The sequence below is a fragment of the Pinus tabuliformis genome, chromosome 6, assembly GCF_031772625.1.
Source record: "Pinus tabuliformis cultivar Carrire ecotype Pingquan chromosome 6, CPIR1, whole genome shotgun sequence".
Taxonomy (NCBI): Eukaryota; Viridiplantae; Streptophyta; class Pinopsida; order Pinales; family Pinaceae; genus Pinus; species Pinus tabuliformis.
The window spans coordinates 832,799,101-832,825,592 of record NC_142292.1 but is presented as its reverse complement, the minus strand read 5'-3'; the positions used below and the strand labels follow the sequence as shown (position 1 = coordinate 832,825,592).

At 32.5% G+C, this 26,492-nt stretch overlaps 1 protein-coding gene across 1 annotated transcript in view; it reads left to right on the top strand.

The window, feature by feature from the left end:
• The window catches only part of LOC149261423 (uncharacterized), a 74,788-nt gene extending 50,233 nt beyond the window's left edge, over positions 1–24,555 (top strand). Inside the window, exon 3 of the mRNA XM_089369087.1 lies at positions 24,180–24,555. Coding sequence (XP_089225213.1) covers positions 24,180–24,555 — 376 coding nt within the window. The remainder of the gene's footprint in view (positions 1–24,179) is intronic.
• The last annotated feature ends 1,937 nt before the right edge of the window (positions 24,556–26,492 follow it).

Genomic DNA, 26,492 nt, shown 5'->3' with positions numbered 1-26,492 from the left:
TTGTTTTGTCATAATTTGTATATTGTGTAGGTTTAAGAAAAACCTACTCATTCAATTCTTAATGACATTGTTGAAATGGAGACAAAATATTATGAAGCAAAATAGAAATTGATTGAGCTCCCACCATGGCATTTTGATAAAAAAATACTCCTTCCCAAGTTGCCCAGAATTACCGAAATGCAAAAGGATACATTTTTCTATGCCTAGAGGGCACACATATACCTAGCCAAGGAAACAATCAACATGGCTGAGAGGCTTTGTGGTCATTTACTGGAATATATTTCTCAGTCTCTTAAGGAGACTAAAGTATTACCTACAGGCTCAATGATAGTTCTTGCATAGGTTGAAGCATTAAATAAGCAAGCATAGGAACACAAATTTAACACTTCTAACAAAATTGAGCAACTGCATATAGTAAATCTTGAGGCAAATTGGGAGTTCCTGATTAAAGCCCATGTTATTTGCAAGTAACTATAGCAGTGAACAATTAGATCAATTAGATGTTGCCATCACTAGAAGATAAAGTGTACAAGTGTCGAGTTAATATTAGACCTAATGCATCTCTAGAATTGGAAGAGATTCTAGAATCATTCATAAAATATGGCAATCAACCAATATTTCCCTCACATTTGATGCTTCCAAAATCTAAAGTCCTCATCAATTCGAATGTTGTAAGAATTTTCTATTCTTATATTTTTGTTACTATTTTGTTTAGAATTCAGGAGAATGAACTACCTCCTTTGAAGTTTTAAAAACTATTTAAGTAGATCTTGGGCACAGAGCTACAAGTTCTAAATTTTTTAAGAAAAGGCCCAATTGCACTTTTGTACTAGTTTCTTTTGGCATACAAGTTGGACCACTTTTAATTCCATGCCTTGAAGAAGCATAGTAGAATTGGTACTATTATTCTTTTTGTCTTGCTTAAATTTTTTATTGCAATCATTTAAGTTTGTTTATAATTGAAAGATTTAATACTTCGCTATTGTCTTATTGTATCTGTCATTTGTAAGCATAATAATTCAAGATTATATGTGAATGTTGTTCATTTTAGAAATCAATTAACTATTTAATTGAATTGGTTATCATTTACAAAAAACTTTTATTAAATGATTTAATGAAGAGATATCGATATCTCTAATTATTGAGTTATCTTTTGATTTCACATATACAAAATTTACGTGGGTTATATATTAGACTATATAGTTTAGTTAGAACTTATCCATTTTACTTTATTGTATTTACTTAGAATCATTGTCTCGCTTTCTATATTAGCATTGTTTTCCACTCAACCCATGATCAATTCTAGTGAGTGTGACAAGTTGGGCTCTTAAATGAATATATATTGTTGTATGGGTTATAAGTTAACTATTTTTTGAAATCTTGAACTCTTATTTTTATTTTAGCCTGCAATATTTGCAACCTCACAGACATTTGTTGCATGTAGATCTTGTTATATTTTTGAAAAAATTAGAATTTAATTTAAATATAATAAATAAATTTTTTATTTTAATTTTTTAATAATTTAATTTTAATTTTAAAATATATTTATCTAAATAAAAAGTTTATGTGATTATTAAATCTATTAAAAAATATTATACATGCTTTCTATATTAGCATTGTTTTCCACTCAACCCATAATCAATTCAATTCTAGTGAGTGACAAGTTGGGCTCTTAAATGAATATATATTGTTGTATTGGTTATAAATTAACTATTTTTTGCAATCTTAAACTCTTATTTTTATTTTAGCCTGCAATATTTGCAACCTCACTGACATTAGTTGCATGTAGATCTTGTTATATTTTTGAAAAATTTAGAATTTAATTTAAATATTATAAATAATTTTCTTTATTTTAATTTTCTAATAATTAGATTTTAATTTTAAAATATATTTTTCTAAATAAAAAGTTTATGTGCTTATTAAATCTATTAAAAAATATTATACATGATAAATATTAATTAATGTGTGTGTGTGTGTGTTTTTTTTTTTTTTTTTAATAATAATAGTAAAAGACATAAGGTTTTCATTTAACTAAAGGTATATTTTCATCTTTAAAACTATGCAGGAAAAAATATTCATATTGATAACATTTAATGACATCAATTAATTGTATTAATGACTTCAATTTTAATGTCCAACTACCTACACTAATATGATATAAGGTTTGGATTCTCATTCAATGACAATCCTAATTTTAATTTGACTCTCTATTTACAAAGTGAATTACAAGAGAGGTGGACTATAAGTTTGTTATTGTGTTGTAATTTATTATAAATTAAGTTAAATATATTAGTATAACATGATCTAAAATATTTTTTCAAAAGACAATAGCTCAATTGGTAGAGGGTTTAATTCCCCCTCAACTTGGGTTCAATTCTTTGAAGACATGCTAGCTTGTGTGGAAAAAAATTGAACATGTTGAAAATCGAGTAATTCCTATAAAAAAAATTGAATATCTTGATATTGAAGTGAATAGTGGCAATCCTTGTGATTTGATCCTAAGGTCTTGTCCATAATAGTTCTAAATTAATTTAGTAAATAATTAATCTTCGGTGAATTCAATACATTTAGTCTCATTGAAATGTTATTATTTTCAAGTAATAAGTTAGGTTTACAAACAATAATTTGTGGAAGAAGGCTTTAATATCTAAATTTGGTTACTATTAAGCTTTCTTTCACAAGATTTATTGGCCATCATTATGAAAGAGAACTAACTTTTATAATATCTTGTGATCTCCTTGTGTTTCCCACGCATAGAACCAAGAAAACAAAGATATAAAAGAAATATTCATGAACCCAAATTGGCTCCATCAAAGAGCTCTTTAAGTGTGCCTTTTAGCAATCTTGACAATTCTAACATATGAACCCCCTTACTAGCCTCTCCTATGCCTCTTGAAATGAAAACAATTATATTCTACATAGGGAAAAACATTATGGGTGAGTACCTTCTGTTGAATTAGATTCATTTATAGTAAAAAGACCAACCCCCCAACAAACCTCAAACATTATTGAAAATAATTTTACACAATTATATTTGGATGGAATCCATGTTAGCTAAAGGTTTATCTTAAATTGAATGAATTATTAAGGCATCTATAATCATAAGCAATAAAATAATTCATGTTATAGATAATACCAACTTCACATACTAGGTTTTGACTTTCCTCAATTTTGTGTTTAGTATAATTAGGAGTTTTTGAAATTACAAAAGAAAAATCAGAAATACTTTAAAGTTCCACTCACAAGAAAGCATTTGAAATGAAGCATTAATACATGAACGCTGTTATTGATAGATTGAAAAACAAACTGAGTATAAAATAATTTTGGTGAAGAATTATTTGCTTATATATTGTGTTTATTGTTAATTCCAAACTTTATAACTACATTAAAAGGGAAGCTATTTTAGTGTAGAGTCATGAGAATTATTTCATAGTAGTAGAGAGCATCCCGATTATTGCATTTATCAACTTAAACAATACAAAATCTTTGTGTTACAAGAATTTATATTCCAAATTATGAAGTTGTTAGTCTTGAATACTATATGATCTTTATGTTTTTTTAGCCTTTTATACATTTGTTTGTGATTTCTTTTATTAGTGCTTTCATTATGATATGTACACTCCTTCTAAGTCTCTCTTGTGACTATCAAGATGTAAATAAATGGATTCTATGTAGCAAAAAAGACAACTAGCATTGGGTAGTGACTCGTCTATATATTGGAGAATTATGATAGACTCATAGGTATTTTTGAGTGGAGTCCAAATTTTCTAATAATTTGTCTTATTATTTAATTAAGTATTGAGTTATATACAATACAACAACAAAGTGAAGATAATTAAATGGTACACTTAATGCCAATTTAGCCTGCTAAATTTTGATTCTCCTTAGTTTTATGTTTAGGATATTTATCTTTAGTTTGTGAAGTTATGGTGCTTCTTCTAGGAAAAGAAGCTTTTGAAAAAATTATAAAGCAATAAGAAAAATACATGTAAGAAGTTTTTAATGGAGTGAAAGAGAAAGTGTGATGCAAAATGGATCAATGCTGATGCGGGAACATTCAGCCCAAGGAAAATCATTGTAAATAATAGACATAAGGGGTCATGCATTTTAGGAAATAGTTTTCCTAATGTAAAAATGTAGGCTTTAAGTGATTTAATTAGATAATGGGAGAATATGTAAATGTTCTCAAAATAAATAAATGAGAACATGAGTGGTAGAAGTCAAATCCAACTTTCTAGGAGCAAGAGAGAGCTTTTAGGAATTAATTAGAGTAGATATGGACCATTGAGATGATAAGGAGACTTTTCTACTTTAAAACAGAGGGAAAATATGGAATGGATAAAGTCTGCCACATATGTATACATGTAGCAAGCTTTAGGGCTTTATTTGAGTGATTTAAGGAAAGGATGGGATCATTAATCCAATCCCAGTTTCTATATAAACATATGTAAGCCTACGGGTAGAGGGGGAGGCCACCAACAATAGGAAATCAGGCCTGTGTGTATAAGAGACGGAGAAGTATCGAATGTAATCGTTGCTCTTACATTAATATATGCATAGTTTTCCTGACTATGTCAACATGTATGGAATGCGTGTTTTAAGTGTTGATTCTAATGGTGCAGGGTATGGTTAACACCCGCACATACCCATAGTATGCATTTTACACAATAATGAATCTACACCTATCCCAGGATATTTAACTCTACAATGGAGTTAAATCTACAGACCATAAATGGTCAAGTGGCCCTCTTATAAGTTCCTTTGCATAGGAACTTCAATCACCCCGCTGTAACCCTCTATCGAGACTATAATAAACCTTCAGAACCACAATCCACATATATACAACCTTACTATAAGCTTTGGTTATACACATATTAATCCATTACACTATCGGCATTGTTCCACTTTATATCCCATTACAAAGCGAAATACTCCCCTAAACACATTTTCCGCTTTATTACGGCTTTAGCACAAAACCCGAGGTTAAAACCTCTATCGCAATCACTATCGGATATACAAACATCCAATGGTCATATACATATGAGTCATTATCCCTTCGACTCCGATATTCCACTATCGGATCGTTTAACACATGTTTTCACATTAAAAAGGCCGCACATTATAAACTATCAGAATATTAATTAATTGGGAATACAAAGGAACTCCCACTCCAATTGCATACGTCGGATTTCAAATTCATTACAACCACGACTATAATATTGTCGGGTCCGTTCACCACTGTTCCCGCACTATTTCTCTGATCTCCGCCAGCTCCGATGTCGATGGTTGATAAGCCTCGACGCTGATCGCTGACATATCGCTATTGCGATATTGCAACAGTCATACACTGCTTACCCTTGGCACCTCTGATCGCCGATATGTGATTAAATCATGACCGTTGATCTAGCCACGATCCAACGGTCCACGATTTATCGCTACTTGCTCTTATTCTGATAACTTTAAAGGGACTCCCGCCGATGTGATTGATTCTCAACTGTTGATCTAACTGATCCAACGGTTGTTGAGTGTCGAACTTCACTTCTCTGCTCATCCTCTTTTACTTGGGTTTTCTGCATTTTCTTCAGTTTCTCTGTGTATTCCGAGTTTCTTTAAGGTTCTGCCTTACTTCACTACTTCTGCTACGCCACTTTGACTCTGAGCTTAGGTCTTCGATCTCTCAACTTGCTATCTCTCGAGAGCTTCGCTCTACTGCTCCAATTGGATTCAATGATCCCTTCGATTCTTCTGAATCATATTACACCTCTACGTACTTCAGAACTCTACCTGCAATTCATTACAGAGCCTACGCATTCAAATTATCATTAATCAACACTTATAACACGCATTCCATACATTCTGACATAGTCAGGAAAACTCTGCATATATTTATGTAAGAGCAACGATTACATTCAAGGCTCCTCGGTCTCTTATACACACACAGGCCTGATTTCCTATTGTTGGTGGCCTCCCCCTCTGACCATAGGCTTACATATGTTTATATAGAAACTGGGATTGGATTAATGATCCCATCCTTTCCTTAAATCACTCAAATAAAGCCCTAAAGCTTGCTACATGCATACATATGTGGCAGACTTTATCCATTCCATCTTTTTCCTCTGTTTTAAAGCAGAAAATTCTCCTTATTAGCTCAATGGTCCATATCTACTCTAATTAATTCCTAAAAGCTCGCTCTTGCTCCTAGAGAGTTTGATTTGACTTCTACCACTCATGTTCTCATTTATTTATTTTGAGAGCATTTACATATTCTCCCATTATCTAATTAAATCACTTAAAAGCCTACATTTTTACATTGACTTGAGACTTAGGAAAACTATTTCCTAAAATGCATGACCCCCTATGTCTATTATTTACAATGATTTTCCTTGGGCTGAATGCTCCTACATCAGATATGCATTATTGTGTAAAATGCATACTGTGGGTATGTGCGGGTGTTAACCATACCCTGCACCATTAGTGGTATCAGAGCCGAATTGAGGTCAAAGCAAAATTACTATCAGAGCAAAAGTTTGTATCATAGCAGATTTGTAATCTGTAAGAGGGAACTTTGAAGTTCTTGGAAGACTGTAGCATTACAGCAGAGGCTTGGAGTAAACAAGAACATGGGATTCCTTGAGAGAAAGCAAGGTTGCTTAATGCAAGTTCTGAAGGAAAGAGGACTTGGGGGACAAACCAGAGGACAATCCATTCAAAGTGCAGAAGAATGGGTGAAACAAGATCATGCTGAGATCTTGAAGGTGAGATAATGTGTTCTGTTTTAAATTAGGAATGTGTGTTTTTTATACTAATGCACAGGTGACAGAAAGAGAAGTTGTGAGAAGAATAGGTGAGTTCTTAAAGATAGAGTAAGGAGAATACTCTAAAGGAGAATTGGCAGTGAACCTGAAGAATCCAACAAGAGATTGGACATAGAGGACAGTTGAAGTGTTCTCAAGAGAAAGTGAGAGATTGCAGAAGCCTAGAAGGAGAAAAGGTGTTGCTCAAGAAGAGGTTCCAGATAGAGGACCCTTGCTTACCAAAATACTGAGTGAGGAGAGCTTAGTGAGGTAATATTACAGCCAGGAGGACTAGCTGTTGCAGAGGCTTTTTGCAAAAGAGCTCATGAAGAAAGAAGGGAAGAAGATGACTACTGAGAGTCATAGCAGACGTTTAGAGAGAAGCCACAGCAGAAGATATGAGAAGAAGGATGCTAAGGAAAATGGCAAGAAGATGAGTCAAGAGGAAATTGACAAATAGGTTGCTGAATTAAAAGAACAACTCAATGCATTAAGGATAATGCTTGAGGAAATATAGAGACTAGGTTGGGTCTTGAGGAAGAAGCCAGTAGGATGGCATAAGATGTAGAGAAGGCTGCAGCAAAAGAAAGTGAAGTGGTTGAAGGGAAAACTCAAGGAAGTTGAGTTAGAAATGGAAGAATCCATTTATGAACCCGAACAAGGAGAATTTCTGGGAGATAGTGAAGATGAAGACTTGAAGACTGAAACTTCAAGTAAGGCCGAAGGGCCACATGGTTTTAAATCTGACAATTTGTGTATGTTTGCAAGTGAAGGAAAATTTGTTGATATTGTCATGAAGAAGGAAGAAGACCAGCAGAATCAAAATTATGTTCTGGAAAAGGATGAGATAGATAGATCTCATATACAGCTGGGGAAAGATGTCAAGCAACCAAGTGAAGGGCTTGAAGAGATTGAAGAGGAGACAATCGCAGAATTTCTGAATCATATGAATGATTTAGAACAACAAGGAGATATGATGGCTGAAGCATCAAGTGAGACCATAGGGTCTTATATTTTTAAAAATGATAGTTTGTGTATGATGGCAGATATTGAAAGAGAAAAGCAGCCATTTGAAGATATCTTCAGAGGAGAAAAACAACAAGGGACTGAAGGCAAACTTGAGGAAGAGACTATGTTAGCTGAAAACATAGTAAAGGATCATCAATTCACTATGATGATAGGCATAGTAGGGATAGCCATGGAAACTGTTGAGACAAATAGTAGGGAATAAGGAAATCCACTGAAGGATGTTAAGAAGGAGGAACCCTATGCAAAGGATTTAACCTTAGGAAAAGGAACACTAACAAAGGAGTGTTTTGAAGAGGATGGACAATCTTTTGAAGATATCGAAAGTCTGGAGGAGTACTCTAGGAGAATAGAGTATGATGGAGAAGACCTCTTGAATGAGGGAAGTAGTGATTTGCTACAACAGAAAGGCCTTGAGATTACAAGGATCAAAGGAAGACAATGTTTTAATACTGTAACACATCATGTAAAGGATGAATTTGGAAGAAGAGAGCATTGTGATGAAGTGCTTGCTAAGTGTGAAGAAGAGATTAAACTATTGCAGAAACTGATGAGAGAACCTAACGGTAGAACAGAAGTTGTAGTTATAGTTTCTGAAGAAGAAGATGTGTCTCAAGTAGGCATGGAGACAAGAAAATGCAATAATTTGTTTGCAGGTTCATTAAACAACATGAATGAGTATGAGTATGTGATCAAAGAGATTGAGCAGAGATTGTTTGGAGATGGTAAAGAGGCAGTAGGAATCAAACAATTTCAGCAGCAGGTTAAAGGAGGAGGAGTTCACTACAGTGGACAAGAGCAAGAAGGCATCATTAAAACAGATGGTGTGGAAGAGAGACTAATGGATAGTCTCATGAATTCTGCTGAGAATTCGAATTAGCATACTGATATGCTGACAGAGGAAGAGGAAATAGAGCAACAAAATGAAATGTTGCCAAAGAAAGAAGAGGCACCAATGCCTCATGTTTTTAATTTTAACAAGTGTTTTGTGAATGCAGGTTTTGTTGCAATTGCTGGAGGAGATTTGGCACAGGCGAGCAGCCAAGTAAAGATGAAAGAAGAAGACTTCATGGAAGAATTCAATCCATGGAAAAAAGATGTTAAATTGCTGGAGAAAATGTTGAACAGTCATGATTCAATCATGAAAGAGGGTAAGGATGATAAGGAGGCAACAAAAATGGTAGCAAGTAAAGCAAGAGCAAGTAAACCAAAGAATGAAGCAAGTAAAAGAAAATTCAGCATAGAAGACAACAACAGGAACCTGAAACAAAGAGAAGAAGATAGAAGTAAGAAGCAAAAGATGGACCAACCCAAAGATATGCTGGACATAGAAATTGAAGAAATATGGCAGCAGATGATGAAGCAATTCAAATGGAGGAAAATGGTAACAACAGCAAGCAAGATCAATCAAAAGTTGAACCTGATTGACAGGAAGAAGAAAATGGAGCAAAAGACAGCAGAAGTGCAGCAACAACAAAGGAATAAAGCATCTGGACAGTTACAGAACAAAGTGTGGGATCCAAGAAGACCAAGACCAGAAGACACATGATCAGGAGATCATGAATATTTTCTACTTTGGGAGTCTGGTGCAGGAGCATTCAGCCCAAAGAAAATCACTATAAATAATAGACATAAGGGTTCATGCATTTTAGGAAATACTTTTCCTAATGTAAAAATGTAGGCTTTTAAGTGATTTAATTAGATAATGGGAGAATATGTAAATGCTCTCAAAATAAATAAATGAGAACATGAGTGGTAGAAGTCAAATTCAATTCTCTAGGAGCAAGAGAAAGGTTTTAGGAATTAATTAGAGTAGATATGGACCATTGAGCTGATAAGGAGACTTTTCTGCTTTAAAATAGAGGGAAAAGATGGAATGTATAAAGTTTGCCACATATGTATGCATGTAGCAAGCTTTAGGGATTTATTTGAGTGATTTAAGGAAAGGATGGGATCAGTAATCCAATCCCAGTTTCTATATAAACATATGTAAGCCTACAGGCAGAGGGGGAGGCCACCAACAATAGGAAATTAGGCCTGTGTGTATAAGAGACGAAGGAGTCTCGAATGTAATCGTTGCTCTTACATTAATATATGCAGAGTTTTCCTCACTATGTCAGAATGTATGGAATGCGTGTTTTAAGTGTTGATTAATGATAGTTTGAACTCGTAGACTCTGTAACGAATTGCAGGAAGAGTTTTGAAGTACGCAGAGGTGTAATATGATTCAAAAGAATCAAAGGGATCATTGAATCCAATTGGATCAGCAAAGCGAAGCTCTGGAGAGACAACAAGCTGAGAACTCGAAGATCTAAGCTCAAAATCAGAGTGGCGCAGCAGAAGTAGTGAGGTAAGGTAGAACCTTAAAGAAACTTGGAATACATAGAGAAACTGAAGAAAATGAAGAAAACCCAAGTAAAAGAGGACGAGCGGAGAAGTGAAGTTCGACACTCAGCAACCGTTGGATCAGTTAGATCAACGACCGAGAATTAATCGCATCGGCGGGAATCCATTTAAAGTTATCAGAATAAGAGCGAATAGTGATAAATCGTGGACCGTTGGATTGTGGCCAGATCAACGGTCATGATTTAATCACATATCGGTGATCGGAGGTGCCAAGGGTAAGCAGCGTATGACTGTTGCGATATTGTGATAGCGATATATCGGCGATCGGCATTGGGGCTTATTGGTGATCGGCATCAAAGTTGGTGGAGATCGGAGAAATAGTGTGGGAACAGTGGTGAATGGACCCGACGATATTATAGTTGTGGTTGTAACGAATTTGAAATCCAACGTATGCGGTTGGAGCAGGAATTCCTTTGTATTCCCAATTGATTAATATTCCGATAGTTTATAAGGCGCGGCCTTTTTAACGCGAAAACATGTGTTAAATGATCCGATAGTGGAATATTGGAGTCGGAGGGATAATGACTCATATGTATATGACCATTGGATGTTGGTATAGCCGATAGCGATTGCGATAGAGGTTTTAACCTCAGGTTCTGTGCTAAAGCCGTAATAAAGCGGAAAATGTGTTTTGGGGAGTATTTCCCTTTGTAATGGGATATAAAGTGGAATAGCGCCGATATGTAATGGATTAATATATGTATAACCAAAGCTTATAGTAAGGTTGTATATATATGGATTGTGGTTCTAAAGGTTTATTATAGTCACGACTGAGGGTTACAGCGGAGTGATTGAAGTTCCTATGCAAAGGAACTTATAAGAGGGCCACTTGACCATTTATGGTCTGTAGGTTTAACTCCATTGTAGAGTTAAATATCCTGGGACAGGTGTAGATGCATTATTGTGTATAATGCATACTGTGGGTATGTGCGGGTGTTAACCATACCCTACACTAGATGCCTTGTTCACATAAATGCATACCTACTACTTGTAGCAAATCATATCCTAAAATTCATATCATTGTGATCCGTGATGGACATATTTATAATCAAAGTCACAAAGAAACTAATGGACATTGATTCTCCAAACATAATAATATGGAACCTACGAACTAGACCAAGTATATATTCTTTGTGGCTTGCACATAAAGAAAACAATTAAAAAAAAGTTGTAGCTTGAACTCCTCCCTCCAATTATGATTTTATGTTGTCATAGGAAGGGACCAACAATATCTCTTCTTCTAAGTTTTGAACATTATTCTATACAAGAAGGCACCATCAATAACATCTTAAAAAATAGTATGTAAATTCATAATAAATAGTTTTATTGCAAAGTTGTAAGTTGCACATGCATAAGGTTGCTTATAACATACTGGTTCTCTTGTAGTGGACACTCTTCTCTTAACATACAAAATAATTAAAGGAAAAAAGAAACACAAAAGTGAAAAAATTCATTAAAATAAATTGAAAAACCATAAATAGAAATTTCATTAAAATAAATTAGAAAACCATAAATAAAATGAATATACGTAAAACATTTAAACTTTAAAACGTTTAATAATAGCAATTGCACCAGATGTTGCAAAGGAAATGTCGCAAGGCGGTAGCATAGGAAAGAGTAGCAGAGAAAAAAGAAGATGTACACAACTTTACACATGTAGCATAGGAAAGAGTGGCAAAGAACAAAGAAGATGTACACAACTTTACACAACTTTACAAGGACTAAATTGTACACAACTTTGATTTACAAATATTTTTCTAACAATGTTCTTAGAATTCAACGTGTTTGCATGGAGAGAAAAAATAGGGAAAAACATGGATTATGGCAAGGATAAAGATTGAGTTTCTTGAGCTAGAGAGTGCTAGATTTAGGGAAACAAAGAATAGTGACATTAATCTTTCTTCATCTTCATCTTCATCAAAATTTATTTCAGCCTCTCAATCCCTATTTTATTCTCCAAAATATCCTCCTATTCCTTCAAACAATGATGAGTCTCAATCTAATTTGTTAATTGAGTACATCAAATCTGATATGCAGAGTTCCTCCAACATTGACTCCCATCACTTGAATATCATAAGGAACATATTTTCACAAAAATCCATTTCATCACTGCCTCAAAAATCATTATTAAACAACACTAATGACATACCAAGTTTGTTTTATGGACCTTCATTCATCAGAGTAAGTTGGATGATAATCAAAAGTCCAAGTCATTATAGAAGGAGTCTTCATCGAACAATGCATAAATAAATTCAATATCACATAAAGGCATGTGCCCAATTGACCTAAACAATGTTGCAGGTCATAAAAATATATTGCAAGCAAGCAACCCATCAAAGAATATTTCATTTACAAGGAGCTCAGCCTCTTTTTCATCCTCTGCAAGGCTCAGGTGTTTTGATGTATACAATGGAACACATTGACAAAATACATCTCTTCTTCTCTTCACCAAATGGCTTTATGCATAGATAGAGATACAAGGGGATTGGTTGCTTTGTTGTTGATGGGGCTCGTTACACAGACTCTAGAAGCCATGGCAACATTGATAGGGTTTTAAGATTTGCAACATTTGGTGTTGTTATTGTTAGTAGAAAGTCTTTTGCAAATACATATAATATAGAGGAGTTCAAAAAAAAAAATTGGATAGGAAGAATTTGGTTTCTTTGTTCTTCGATTGGGGTCTCGAAGATTGTTTAGGTAGAGAGATAATTGAGAAGAGAGGGGAGTTGTGGGAGAATCAAGGGGGTGATCTATGGATGTTGTATGGCAGAGATAAGAAGGAATGGAAGGAGGTTGTGGAGGGGCTAACCAGGGTCATTGATGAGTGGAAATTAGAGGCACATACTGGGAATTGGAGGCAATGTGTTACGAGGGCGATTAGCATTTTGGGCAGTAGGCTAGGGACGAGGTTTTTCGTAGAGAGAGAGAAAGGTAAGGAAGGTATGTTCTCTATTGAGGCTAGGAAAGTGGCTAAAGAGGTATTTTCTCGTTTATCTTATATTTTTATTAATGTTATGGTATCATCTCCTTTATATTATATTTTTATTAATGTTATCCTTTTATGTCTTTCTATCCACTTTCATACACATTTCCACCGTTTAATGCCAATGTGTTTTCACATGGGATTCCCTTGTTCCAGTAATTATTACAGGGAAAAGTGAAAGCGATAGAGAAACAAAGTTTGGGTTTGGTTGTAGGTGCAATGCTCGCACGACAGTTTAAAATCTTATATACAATTGTGTAGCAAGTTCTTTATGTCCAACTAACAAATTGTGGATATTATAGGCACACAATTAAAGTTATTTCGAGGGCCCTCTAGCTCATAGGTTGAATACATGAAGAAAGGAAAGTGGGATTCAAACTTGCTACACACATTAAAAAAAAAAAATTTGGATAGCGATTTTCCAAATTCATCTTAATAAGAAGGATCAAATCCTTTTAACATACAAGCCTTTTTATAAATGAAAAAACTTGAGGAAATGATTACACTTGATGGATTAGATTCATCACAGGTTAATATTGATCCATGTTCATGTGTGTGTGTGTGCAAACTTGATGGATTAGATTCATCATAGGTTGAGATCGATCCATGTTGATGCAAAATGAAACCCTCTAAATGCAATTCCTAGGAAGACTTTTATCCACTTACTTGTGCACATGTGACAAAACCATTAATGATGCAAATAAGCTATATAAAGGAGACAATGTTACAATTAACAAATTATATGTATATATTTTTTACGGTGGGTAAAAACAATTGTTATCCTTTCCATGCACAAGTTTGAATAAGGAATCACATTCCATACATAAATAGTATCAAAAGATGTCATATAAACTATAAAAACAAAAAGCAAAAAAAAAAGTAACCAACTATAGTTGTTTATTAATTTCAAAGAATTTTTCATTCTCTCTCTAAGTTATTTAGAGGGCCCTCCAACTCATAGGTTGAATACATGAAGAATGGAGGGGTGGAGTCAAACTTGCTACAAACATTTAAAAAATAAAGAACAATTTGGATAGCAATTTTCCAAATTCATCTTAATAAGAGGGATCAGATCCTTTTAACATGCAAGCCTTTTTATAAAGAAAAAACTTGAGGAAATTCTTACAATTAATGGATTAGATTCATCATAAATTAAGATCGATCCATGTTGAATATTCAACCACTATCTTAGGATGTCTCAAACCATTATTTTATTTATCAAAGACAATTGGTAATATTCTTTATTTATATATTTACTTGTAAAATATTTTTTGATACAAATAAGCTATACAGAGGAGACAATGTTACAATGTCTTTTGTATTTAGCTAGTTTTCTATGCATAAGATTATCTAGGACATATGAAACTCTAAGCTTCAAGTTGAGTTCACTCAGGGAACATGAAATTCCTAATATAGATCTATATTAAGTATAAATTTATTAAGTACAGAGAGATCAAATCTTTTGATGTGTACTATTTTCTATAATTCAAGAGAGATTTATGTTGGTTGTAATCTCACTCAATTTTGTGAGAACTATTGAATCTCTTGATGTGTACTATTTTTTATAATTTAAGATAGATTTATGTTGGTTGTAATCTCACTCAAAAATCACACTTAATACTAAAACGAAAAAATGTAATTTTCATTATTATTAGATATTTAGATTTAGATTATTATAATATTTACTTATAAATATCAAAACTATGATATTTTTTATATGTAAATTCCATATTTCTATTTATATTTTTCAATATAGTTATTTTTATTTTTAGAATTCAGATGAACTTATTTGAGTTGATCCATTTTAACTCATGATTTATTAAGCATGAAGATAGATAGAAAATATTGCCTTTAAATTATAGCTTGAACAACTTTTTATAAGTTAGTATAAGAGAGATGTATAATTTTATTAGCGTTTGAAAGTGGAAACTACAAGTCACACTTAAAACATTTTTTAATAAATTATTACAATGTCAAACCCCATTTACAATTAGAAACTTATATGTATATATGTTTGATGGTGTGTAAGAACAATTGTCATCCTTTCCATGTATAAGTTAGGAATCACATTCCATATATAGATAGTATAAAAAGATGTAATATACATTAAAAAAAAACAAGTAATCAATGATAGTTGTTTATTAATTCCAAATCATTTTTCATTCTCTCTACAGTTATTTAGAGGGCCCTCCAACTCATAGGTTGAAGAATACATGAAGAAAGGAGGGGTGGAGTCAAACTTGCTAGACACATTTAAATAAAAAGGAGAAATTTTAATAGCAATTTTCCATATTCATTTTAATAAGAGGGATCAAATCCTTTTAACATGCAAGTACTTTTAGAAATGCAAAAACTTGAGGAAATGATTAAACTTAATGGATTAGATTCTTCATAGGTTGAGATTGATCCATGTTGATGCAAAATGAAACCCTCTAAATGCAATTCCTAGGAAAGCTTTTATCCACTTACGTGTGTACCCTCCAACTCATAGGTTGAATACAAGAAGAAAGGAGGGGTGGAGTCAAACTTGCCACACACATTTAAAAATACAAAGAGCGAATTGGATAGCAATTTTCCAGATTCATCATAATAAGAGGGATCACATCCTTTCAACATGCAAGCCTTTTTATAAATGCAAAAACTTGAAGAAATGATTACACTTAATGGATTAGATTCATCATAGCTTAAGATCAATCCATGTTGATGCGTGTGTGCACGTGCAAAATGAAACCCTCTAAATAGAATTCCATTCCTAGTTAGACTTTGATCCACTTATGTATGCAGATGTCACCAAACCATTAATCTATTATCCATAGATGTTGCCACATATTCAACCGTTATCTTAAGATATGTCAAAACATTATTTTATTTATAAAAGACAATTGGTAATGTTCTTACCATTAATCTAATCTCCATAGATGTTGCCACATATTCAACCACTATCTTAAGATTTGTCAAAACATTATTTTATTTATAAAAGGCAATTGGTAATGTTTTTTATTTATTTATTTACTTGTAAAATATTTTTAAGAAGATTATCCGGGACACATGAAACTCTAAGCTTCAAGTTGAGTTCACTTAAGGAACATGAAACTGCTAATATAGATCCATATTAAGTATAAATTTATTAAGTTTGGAGAGAGATCAAATCTCTTGAAGTGTATATTTTTTTATAGTTCAAAATAGATTTATATTGGTTGTAATCTCACTCAATTTTGTGAGAACTCAAAAATCACACTTATGTAGATACTAATATGTAGAAATCTAACTTTCATTATTCTTAAATATTTATAGTTAGATTATTATAATATTTACATAAAAATATAAAATCTATAATACTTTTTTATATGTAAATTCCATATTTCTTTTTATATTTTTCAATATAGTTTTTATTTTTAGAATTAAGATGAACTTATTTGAGTAGATTCATTTTAATTTATTAAGCATGGAAATAGATAGAATATCTTACCTTTAAAATAGACTTTGAACAACTTTTTATAAGTTTTTTTTTTAGGTTTGATGGGACTATGTCTTCATCATGTCCAATATATCATCATGTCCAATATATCACCCCGATCAGGGCGAGGAATTGAATCAATGAAGTTCCACGTCAAGGCAAGGTGTGCCTTAACAAAGCACATTATCACTATGTATCCAAGACCCCGTGGAGCAATTTTTTTTAAAGTTAGTATAAGAGAGTTGCGTAATTTTATTAGTGTTTGAAAGTGGAAACTACATGTCACACCTGAAACATTTTTTAATAAAATATTACAATGTCAGACCTAACTTACAATTTAAAACTTATATGTATATATGTTTTATGGTGGGTAAGAAAAATTGTTATCCTTTCCATGCACTAGTTTGAAGAAGGAATCACATTCCGTCCATAAATAGTATAAAAAAATTGTAAAAAATAAAAAATAAAAATTAAGTTGTTTATTAATTTCAAAACATTTTTCATATAAAAAAATGTAATATAAATTAAAAAAAAAAAAAAAAAAACAAATAACCAATTAAGTTGTTTATTAATTTCAAAGCATTTTTCATTCTCTCTAGAGTTATTTAGAGGGCCCTCCAAATCATAGGTTGAATACATGAAGAAAGGAGGGGCGGAGTCAAATTTGGTATAAACATCTTAAAAAAAGAGCAATTTGCATAGCAATTTTCCTGATTCATCTTAATAAGAGCCGATCAAATACTTTTAGCATGCAAGTTTTTTATAAATGCAAAAACTTGAGGAAATGATTACACTTGATATATTAGATTCATAGTAGGTTAAGATATATCTATGTTGATGTGTGTGTGAGTGTGAAAAATGAAATCCTCTAAATGCAATTCTTAGATAGACATTGATCCACTTATATATGCACATGTCGCCAAACCATTAATATAATTTCCATAGATATTGCCACATATTAAACCACTATCTTAAAATGTCTCAAACTATTATTTTATTTATAAAAACAATTGGTAATATTCTTTATTTATTTACCTACTTGTAAAATATTTTTTTGATGCAAATAAAGTATACAAAGGAGACAATGTTACAATGTCTTTTGTATTTAGCTAGTTGAGTTCACTTAGGGAACATGAAATTCCTAATATAAATCCATATTAAATATAAAATTATTAAGCACGGAGATAGAGCAAATCTCTGGCTACATTTTTTTTATAATTCAAAATAAATTTTATGTTAATTGCAATCTCACTCCATTTTGTAAAACTTTCAATTATTATTAAATATTTATATTTAGAAATTATAATATTTACATATAAATATCAAATATATAATATTTTCATATATATATAATATTTTTATTTCTTTTTATATTTTTAATATAATTAAAATATAATTATTTTTATAATCTGTTTATATATATAATATTTTCATATATATATATATATATTTTTATTTCTTTTTATATTTTTAATATAATTAAAATATAATTATTTTTATAATCTGTTTATATATATAATATTTTCATATATATATAAATTTTTTTATTTCTTTTTATATTTTTAATATAATTAAAATATAATTATTTTTATAATCTGGTTATTCCCAATTATATTTATATTTAGTTTATTCAAAAAATTGTGAAAGATGTGTTTTCTTTATTTAACTTGTAGCGATGATCTGGTTCTTCAACTTGTCTTGACAATGAACCACACTAATTGGTTATTATGATGTAATAGAACACCCATCTCATAATTTGTTAACAAACCAATTTTATTTCCCATTCACATTATATACAACTCATTGTACTATTGCTTTTCAAAAAAATAAAAATAAAGTCTAAATATACTAGGTTAATTATCACACATCCTACAACCTACCTTTTGTTGGTTTCTTCCGAACATCACCCCCAACAAAGAGCGATCTTGTTTTCGGCAAACAATCCACAGTTAAAAATCGCAACCTCTCTAACAGATTCAAGTCGAGCAACTTCCAAATAAGATATTATGTTATAACCCAACAACACACACCCAGGTGCCGTCCCATTTTAAAGTCTCTCAAGATTCACAAGGCTGGTTAGGGTAACCAACTTATTAAAATATTAAAAAGAAATATTTAGAATTTAATATTAAACCTTAAAATATTGAGGAAGAGAACAAGCTATAACTTATTTGTACTGGTTAGATTATATCATTAATATTTAGTTTTTGCTTTTCACAATTTGTCTTAAAGTGTAGGCCGCTTCAACATTTTCTTGTCAATTCATTGTTTGTTTTACCAATCATTTTGCCGTTTGTGATAGTTTTCATACTTTCCGTTAAAAGTTTGATTTTAACAGCATTTGTTTGTTGTTTTAACTTTTCCTGATAAGTCTGGGTCATCTTCTGCACCATTCCTGCTGTAACTTTTTCTAAAGCATTTCTTAGCCATTCAGGATTTCTTTCCTTGATCCTTTGTTATTCAGGATTTCTCTCTTAATCATTTGTTATTGTTGTTAATATTTTTGGTGATTTCAAGGCACATCTTTGCCAGGATAAGTTCGTTGTTGGGCAGTTTAGACCGTATCATTTGTGCGTGGATGGTGTTGTTATTTCTGTGGACTTTTTATTTTCAATTCAAGGTTCATTTTAGGGATAATCTGTTGTTGCCGGAACATTTTTAGGGTTTATTTTCAATGTTTATATATCATTTCATATTGAATGTTTTTGTGATTCATGATTTTTAGTAAAGATTTTATGGAGAAATCACAGAGAATTAATAGAGTCAATTCATGATAGAGGTTCATTATTAGGACAAAGTTGGAGAGCAAGATGATCAGATCACCAATTTTATATTAGAGATGCAATGGTAACTTTTAAACGGTCAAAAAGAAAAATAATATAAAATAAAATGAAATCAAGACAAAGTTGGAGAGTAAGATCATCAAATCACCAATTTTATATCAGAAATGCAATGGTAACTTTTAACTGTCAAAAAGAAAAATAATATAAAATAAAATGAAACCTTAAAGGATCAAATTAAAAAATTAAAATAAACAATTTATTGACCCATTAAACATTTAATTAGTTAATTAGAATTATATATATATATATATACTATTCTATATATTAAAAATTTTTATCTCACTTTGATTAAATAAGAATCAAATATCTATATCTCAATAAGTTAAGATAAAAAATCATTTTAATATTGATGATGATGATGATGATGGTTAACGTCCACTGAGACCAAACGTGGGTCTATCGGATCTAAAGAAACGAATTATTTAGTTTGATTTAAGATTTTATTCCTATGCTCAAAAAGCTTGGAGAGAAGCTTTATGAGCTAACTGTAACTTTGACATCGTAAAAGGTTAGGAAGGTCAGTGTTGCAACAGAGATTTTGACATTGAGGTCTAATGTGGTTGTACGCGGGGCACTTTAAGAGGAAGTGATTTTCATCCTCGATGTTCGCATTCTCACAGAGATGGCAGAACCTTTCCATCCATGGTGTTTTAGGCACTGTCCAACGACCCGTTTCACTATGGAGCTCATGAGAGTTTGTTCTAATCTTGGCTATATTAATTTTCTTCTTTGAGCTAGTTAAAACAAAGAGATACTTTTGATCTTCTAGGGTGGGGTTGATGACCTCCTTATAATATCTTAATTTTCTTTTAGCTGCTAAATCTTTCTCACACCATATTTTTTCTTTGAACTTAGAAGTAACAATATTTTTAATGTTATTAATGTTTTGCAATGCAAAATTCTCGTCGATCTCCCGATGGTTTAACCAGGCCATGGTGTCTTTATATCAGCTTCGCTTGAGCCTTAGGTGATTTTGGCTGGAATTTAAAGCAAGTTTAGGAAGCCTATGGTCTCCTATGTTATTGAGTTTGTGCTTGTACAACAGAAGCCTAGTCATAGCTAGGCTCTCGATAGGGTAAAGACCCACTTTTATAAGGAGAATATGATAGGGTGTGTTGCTTTTAATTTTGCGGTTATACGTTATAAAACGTTTCTGGATTTGCTCAATCTTCCTCCAAGATTCTCTAGAGATGCTACAATCCCAAACCTCACATCCATATAAGATAACCGGAGTGACTAAAGTTTCAAAGAGGAACTTCTTTCTATCCCACATTATGAGGTTTGTCGTTTTACAATTATTTTCAAGACCAAAATAAGCTTTCCACCCCCCATTAATCCTTTTCTCAATGCTATAGTTCCAATTGAGCTTGTGATGAATATCAATTCCTAGGTACTTGTAGGAAGACACTTCCTCCAAGTTACTATTGTCATACATAAAATTAGCGTAAGTGTCCTTCTTGGATTTGATAATCATAACTTTTGTTTTGTGAGTATTAACAATCATACCCATGGTAGAGCAAAAATCCTTAAGAAGTCTAAGTTGCTTATCAATATCAGATGGGTACCTTGCGAGAAGAATGATATCTTCAGTGTAAAGAAGAAGGATGATGACTATCCCAGCTAAGATCGTGCCAATACATCCTGCTTCCTCTAAACAACCTTCTAGCTTGTCGATGTAAATGCCAAATAGGGTAGGGGAGAGGGGACAACCTGTTTAACTCTGATATTACACTTAATATCTTTCGACCACCCCTCCTTGCTCTTTAACTTGGCAATTACATTCTCGTATAACCTTATAGCTGCAGCTCAACTCAAAAGGAACCTTTAGCTCTTATGATCTATTCCATAGATTGTTTCTATAAAATAAATAAATAACAAAATTCAAATTTTGAATGTTTAAAATATTTTTTTTTTTAAATTATATTGGAAAGTTTTGGTTAACGCCTTTCCAACCAACTTGTGTGATTCATCATTATATACTAAAATCAAATATAAAAAAAAATTAAAACTTTAGAAAAATATACTAAACCGAAAAGAAAAAAAAAAAAATCACTTTTGAGTATGAATTCAACTCTAACCCCTGCAATCATTGTTTATTTCAATCCTAATACCCCGACCAACTCTTATCACTATCAAATTCTCATTCTCAAAATCTACAATCCATATCAAATTCTCATTCTCAAAATCTACAATCCACATCAATCCACATTAGAATGCCCAGACCAAGGTGCCCTTGAATATATATATAAATATATAAATATGCGTATTTGAATATTTACAAAGATGCCCCGTCGTTATACTTATTGGGTTCTCCAGCTTTGGATATACTTCGTGGTTATTAGTTTATATGCGTGAAATATAAATAAAAGTCAGTTGTGATCCCTTTGCTAACAAGGGCAACTGCGTAGCAGCAGTCTCTGCCGAGAAGAGACTACTTTGACAAGAGACCACTTTATAAAAGTAATGCTAAGTACATAGGAAAAGACAACACCGACTTGCTTGCAGCACATCTTTCAAATCTAAATCTTAGCGCTTTGCCTAGCTAAGTTCGTGGCACTGGGTCTTTATTTGCATCTGGTAGATCTGGAATGCATAGTTCTCATTAGAGATTAGAATACTGGGTCTTTATTTGCATAAGGCATAGTTCTTATTAGAGATTAGAATTAAGATGCATTGCATGTAGAGGTTGTGTAATCTGGGAGTGTACATAAACCAAAATTAGCCAATACATCAATGAGGGTCTTTATTTGCGTAAGGCATAGTTCTCATTAGAGATTAGAATTAAGATGCATTGCATGTAGAGGTTGTGTAATCTGGGAGTGTACATAAATCAAAATTAGCCAGTGCATCAATGAGATATATTCTCATGAATGATGAGATATATTTTGCATGTATTCTCCTCTTGTGGAGTAGGGGACAATTCCCCATTATTGAAACTTATGAATAAGGGTGCATTAGCAATTTCCAAAAAATGGTACCATTTCCAAAAGACAATATAGGTAGTTCGTGAAGTGACACATTGCAATATGGGATGTGGTCATTTTTGTGCGCTTCCTTGCTTTAGTAACCCGTAGATGTAGTATTTTTTGTGAGGTTGTTTGCTTTAGTAACCCGCAGAGATACCTCGAAACACTGCGCTTGATTGATGGCCATCTACTTTTGTTGTGTGTTGTTACTTAAATCTTTCACAAAAAAGCACTGCATTTGCTATAGGTTTTTAAGGAATTTTATCAGAGATAATTACGGTAATTACACAATTACGGTAATTACACAAGATAGAATCACAAACTATAATCTAATTCCATAACCATGAGGGATAAAGTCTCCCTTGGAGATGGAGAATGATAAACTAGATGGAGAATGATAAACAGACTTATGCCTAGATCAATGCTTTCAATGACACCCACAATAACCTCACAGAAAGACTACATGTTAAGCCAATTTCTTCCTTTTGTTACTGTAGTCGCATTTCTCTTTTTGTTAATGTACTGTAGTAGCGTATGCATATGCATATCATATAAAACAATCGAGGACAAATTTAAATATCTGGAATCAATGTAATTCCCATGTATGAGATTTAGATATATACCATTTCCATTTACTTCATTTAAAAATAGTATTGTCCATAATTGAAATGTTATCCCATTTACTTACTGCAAGAAGAACACAACCGAGTCAATAATATATTGCAATCTAAGAAATACAAAAAAAAAACCATAATATACCTTAAAAACCATAGTATACCTTAGTGGAAAGTTGAAACCATTAAACGTTGTTGTATACATATGCATTTCAAACACAAATATTAAGGGATTTGTGCCCCTTGTCTGTATTAACGGCACATTAACAAGTGTAGAACTGTAGGATCTATAATTGCGATTCAGATTGGTCTGATTGTTCTATGCTGAGTAGTACCATGTTTCTGTAATTTTGTAGCGAGATCAACCGCAGCAATGCGCATGTGCTTGGATCTGTCTTCAATGGGAAGCAAATGTTATAACAATATCTCTTGGATACAACATTCTGATCCGTTGAGACACGTGCTAATGGATAATTTTGAAACGTCCATAGTTTTATTCTGCACTCACTATAATGCAAGCTCGCGATGGGAGGAAATTCAATTATAATTTTTGAACTTGTGTTAATTTAATTGATGGTGCTAATAAGTTTGTGTTTTGAAACAAAGTTTATGATTTTTGAACCCGCTTGGATGAATGATGGTGCGAATAAACCTCTCTTAGAGAGAATATGATGAGAAGTGGTTGCTATGACATATATTGAAATGGCAGGGTTATGATGTAGAGACGTCCTCGAGTCATTTGGTAACATTCGGAACTATGGGATGTCTTATCCTAACGAGTGAGTCATTAAAAATGGAAAAAAAGAGAGTGTTTTCTGCTGTAGCGAAATGCAGTTGGGATGGAATTTAATAGCTTTCTCTAGCTTTGGAATAAGCCTTTGTGCTATCATGCCTCCCAACACCAAATAATAGCCTAAAGTGACCGAAACACCTTATTCAACACGTATAGCCTAAAGTGACTAAAATAGAGATAAACATTAAGCTAATTACTATCATATGAAATGTTATATATTTCAACATTACACTAATCACTATCTTACTATCATATGAACCTGTATTTTACTGAACACTGATTCTTCTATGGTTTCAGGGTAGCCTCCACAGAAACCTCAGCGGCCTCTTGCATATGTAAAGGCATGGTAGAGGTCTTGCTGGATTTTTTCTTTGGTAAAAAAGAAACACTCATCACTCCACAAATGTCTTCCCAAGTCCCTCCAGGGAATGAGAAAAATGCAATGAAAGAAAAATATGAAAGTCATTGCCGAATTCTTAGTCTGAGAAAAAATCAGTCACTCATCAGTCCACAAATCACTGGAGATAATGAGAAAAATGCAACCTTGCAAGTGCCTCGAGATAATGAGAAAAATGCAACCAGCCACGGAAGAGGATTAAGAAGCTGTAGATGGTTATGTAGTAGAGAGCTGGTGGCGGCAACACGTGTAAACAAAGGTGGCAGCCTACAGTGACAATTTCAAACCTTTTAACAAAGTTTTATGCAACGTTGTGGTAGCCTTAAAAATTTTAAGTCACTTTGATCACTTTGGATAAAATAATTTGAGGCAACGAACACTTACATTTTTTTAAAAACTTGCGATAAAAAGACTTGCCAACCTTCTTTAAAAACGAACTTTGTATAAAATAACTTTGGCACTACTAAAATGTTATCGTGGCAGGTGAAGAGAACAATTTCAAAACTTTGTTTAAAAATTTCGGGAAAGAGAGTTTGCCAATCCAAACTTTGGTTAGAGCTAAATTTAAGTTAATTTCTCAGTCAAAAGATGATTTAATAGCTGGTCAACGCTTAAGCGATTGCTATAGTCAATACTCTGCCGTAGGCAGGGACTAACAAGATGCATATTCAGCGTGCATAGATTTGTATAAATATATCCATTACTGCTGTCATTTTCACTTCTTGTCTTCAAGGCATTTGGAATGCCATCATCATGAAAATAATGTCGATGTCGATGTCCAAGACAAGGCATTTGGAATGCCATCATCATGAAAAAAATGTCGATGTCGATGTCGATGTCGATGGGACATTCTTTAAGACCAACTCTTTAAAACCAACCAATCCATAACTCACACATATTATATTATACATTTATATTTTATCTTAAATAATTATTAAAGCATGTTTTTAAGTATGTTTTCTCATTTTGATAATTGAAAAAATAATATAAAGTATAATTTGAGAATGACCTATTTAAGCTTGTGTTTACAAATTTTTCTAAACACAATATACCATTATATCGCTCATATTCTATATTATTCTATATTTTATTTTTAAATATGTTTTTTCATTTATAAACTAATATTTGCACCATATATTGCAAAGGAAAGCTTGCGTATAAGAAATAATAGTATAGACGAAAAAAGTCAAAATTTAAGGAATGAAATAATTCAAGTCAAATCGGGAAATAAAGAAGAGGCAGTAGTGACATAAAAACTAACTTGGATTGAAAAATGCAATAAAGTGCTGAAAAGCTAAAACAACAACCAAGTCTGAAAAAGTAGGCAGAGTTGGGTTCGGTATTTGCTATTTTGTGGGATGTTGCAAAGATAAATATTTATCACATTTTTAGTTTTCAATTTTGGATTCTTTATAGAGTCCATAGTTATGTGGCCAGTCTATATTTTCTCTGTACAAGATGTCTACAACACTCCTGATCTGATTTTGAAGAAGAGATGTTGGGAATTGCTAGAAGCATTTCAATACGTTTGGAGGAAGAAAAATGATTGTTGATAGAGATTTCAATGCAACTCTTATACATTCAGAGAAAAACATAGGCTTAGGATTCAATTCGGCCAACCTAGAGTTTGTGGACTTCGTTTCAACTAGTTGTCTCTAGCATCCAACTCCTACAAGGGATCGCTTCACTTGGACTGATTGAAAGGTGGAGAGGAATCACAATGCAGAAGGGACTGAGAGATTTCTTGCAAATTCCTAGTGGTTTCTAGGTAACTTTTGTTTTGAATCCTAATCCCCAAGAATTCCAAATCTAAACATAGACTGGTATTAGGAAATTTGGGTACATCTAGCTTGCAAATTTTTGCCTTTGATATTTGTAAACATTTAGATATCTCATCCTAACTTCAAAAATAGAGTAGAGGAATGGTGGAATAAACATATTCAGTTTGGATAAAAGAATGTTTGTCATGGCCCAAAGACTTAAACTTTTGAAGGACAAAATGAGTCATTGAAATAGAGAAGCTTCTGGTGGCATTTTTAAGAATAAAGAAGCCATAGGAAAAAATACGGATGAATTGAAAACAGACATCCAGGCTAAGGATTGTTAAAGGACCTTCTCAAAGGCTCGATTCTGAGGGCCTTGGCAAAGTTCATAGACAAGAGCAGATTCTCTCAAAATATAAATATAGGATAACCCTAGTTGAAGAAAGGTGA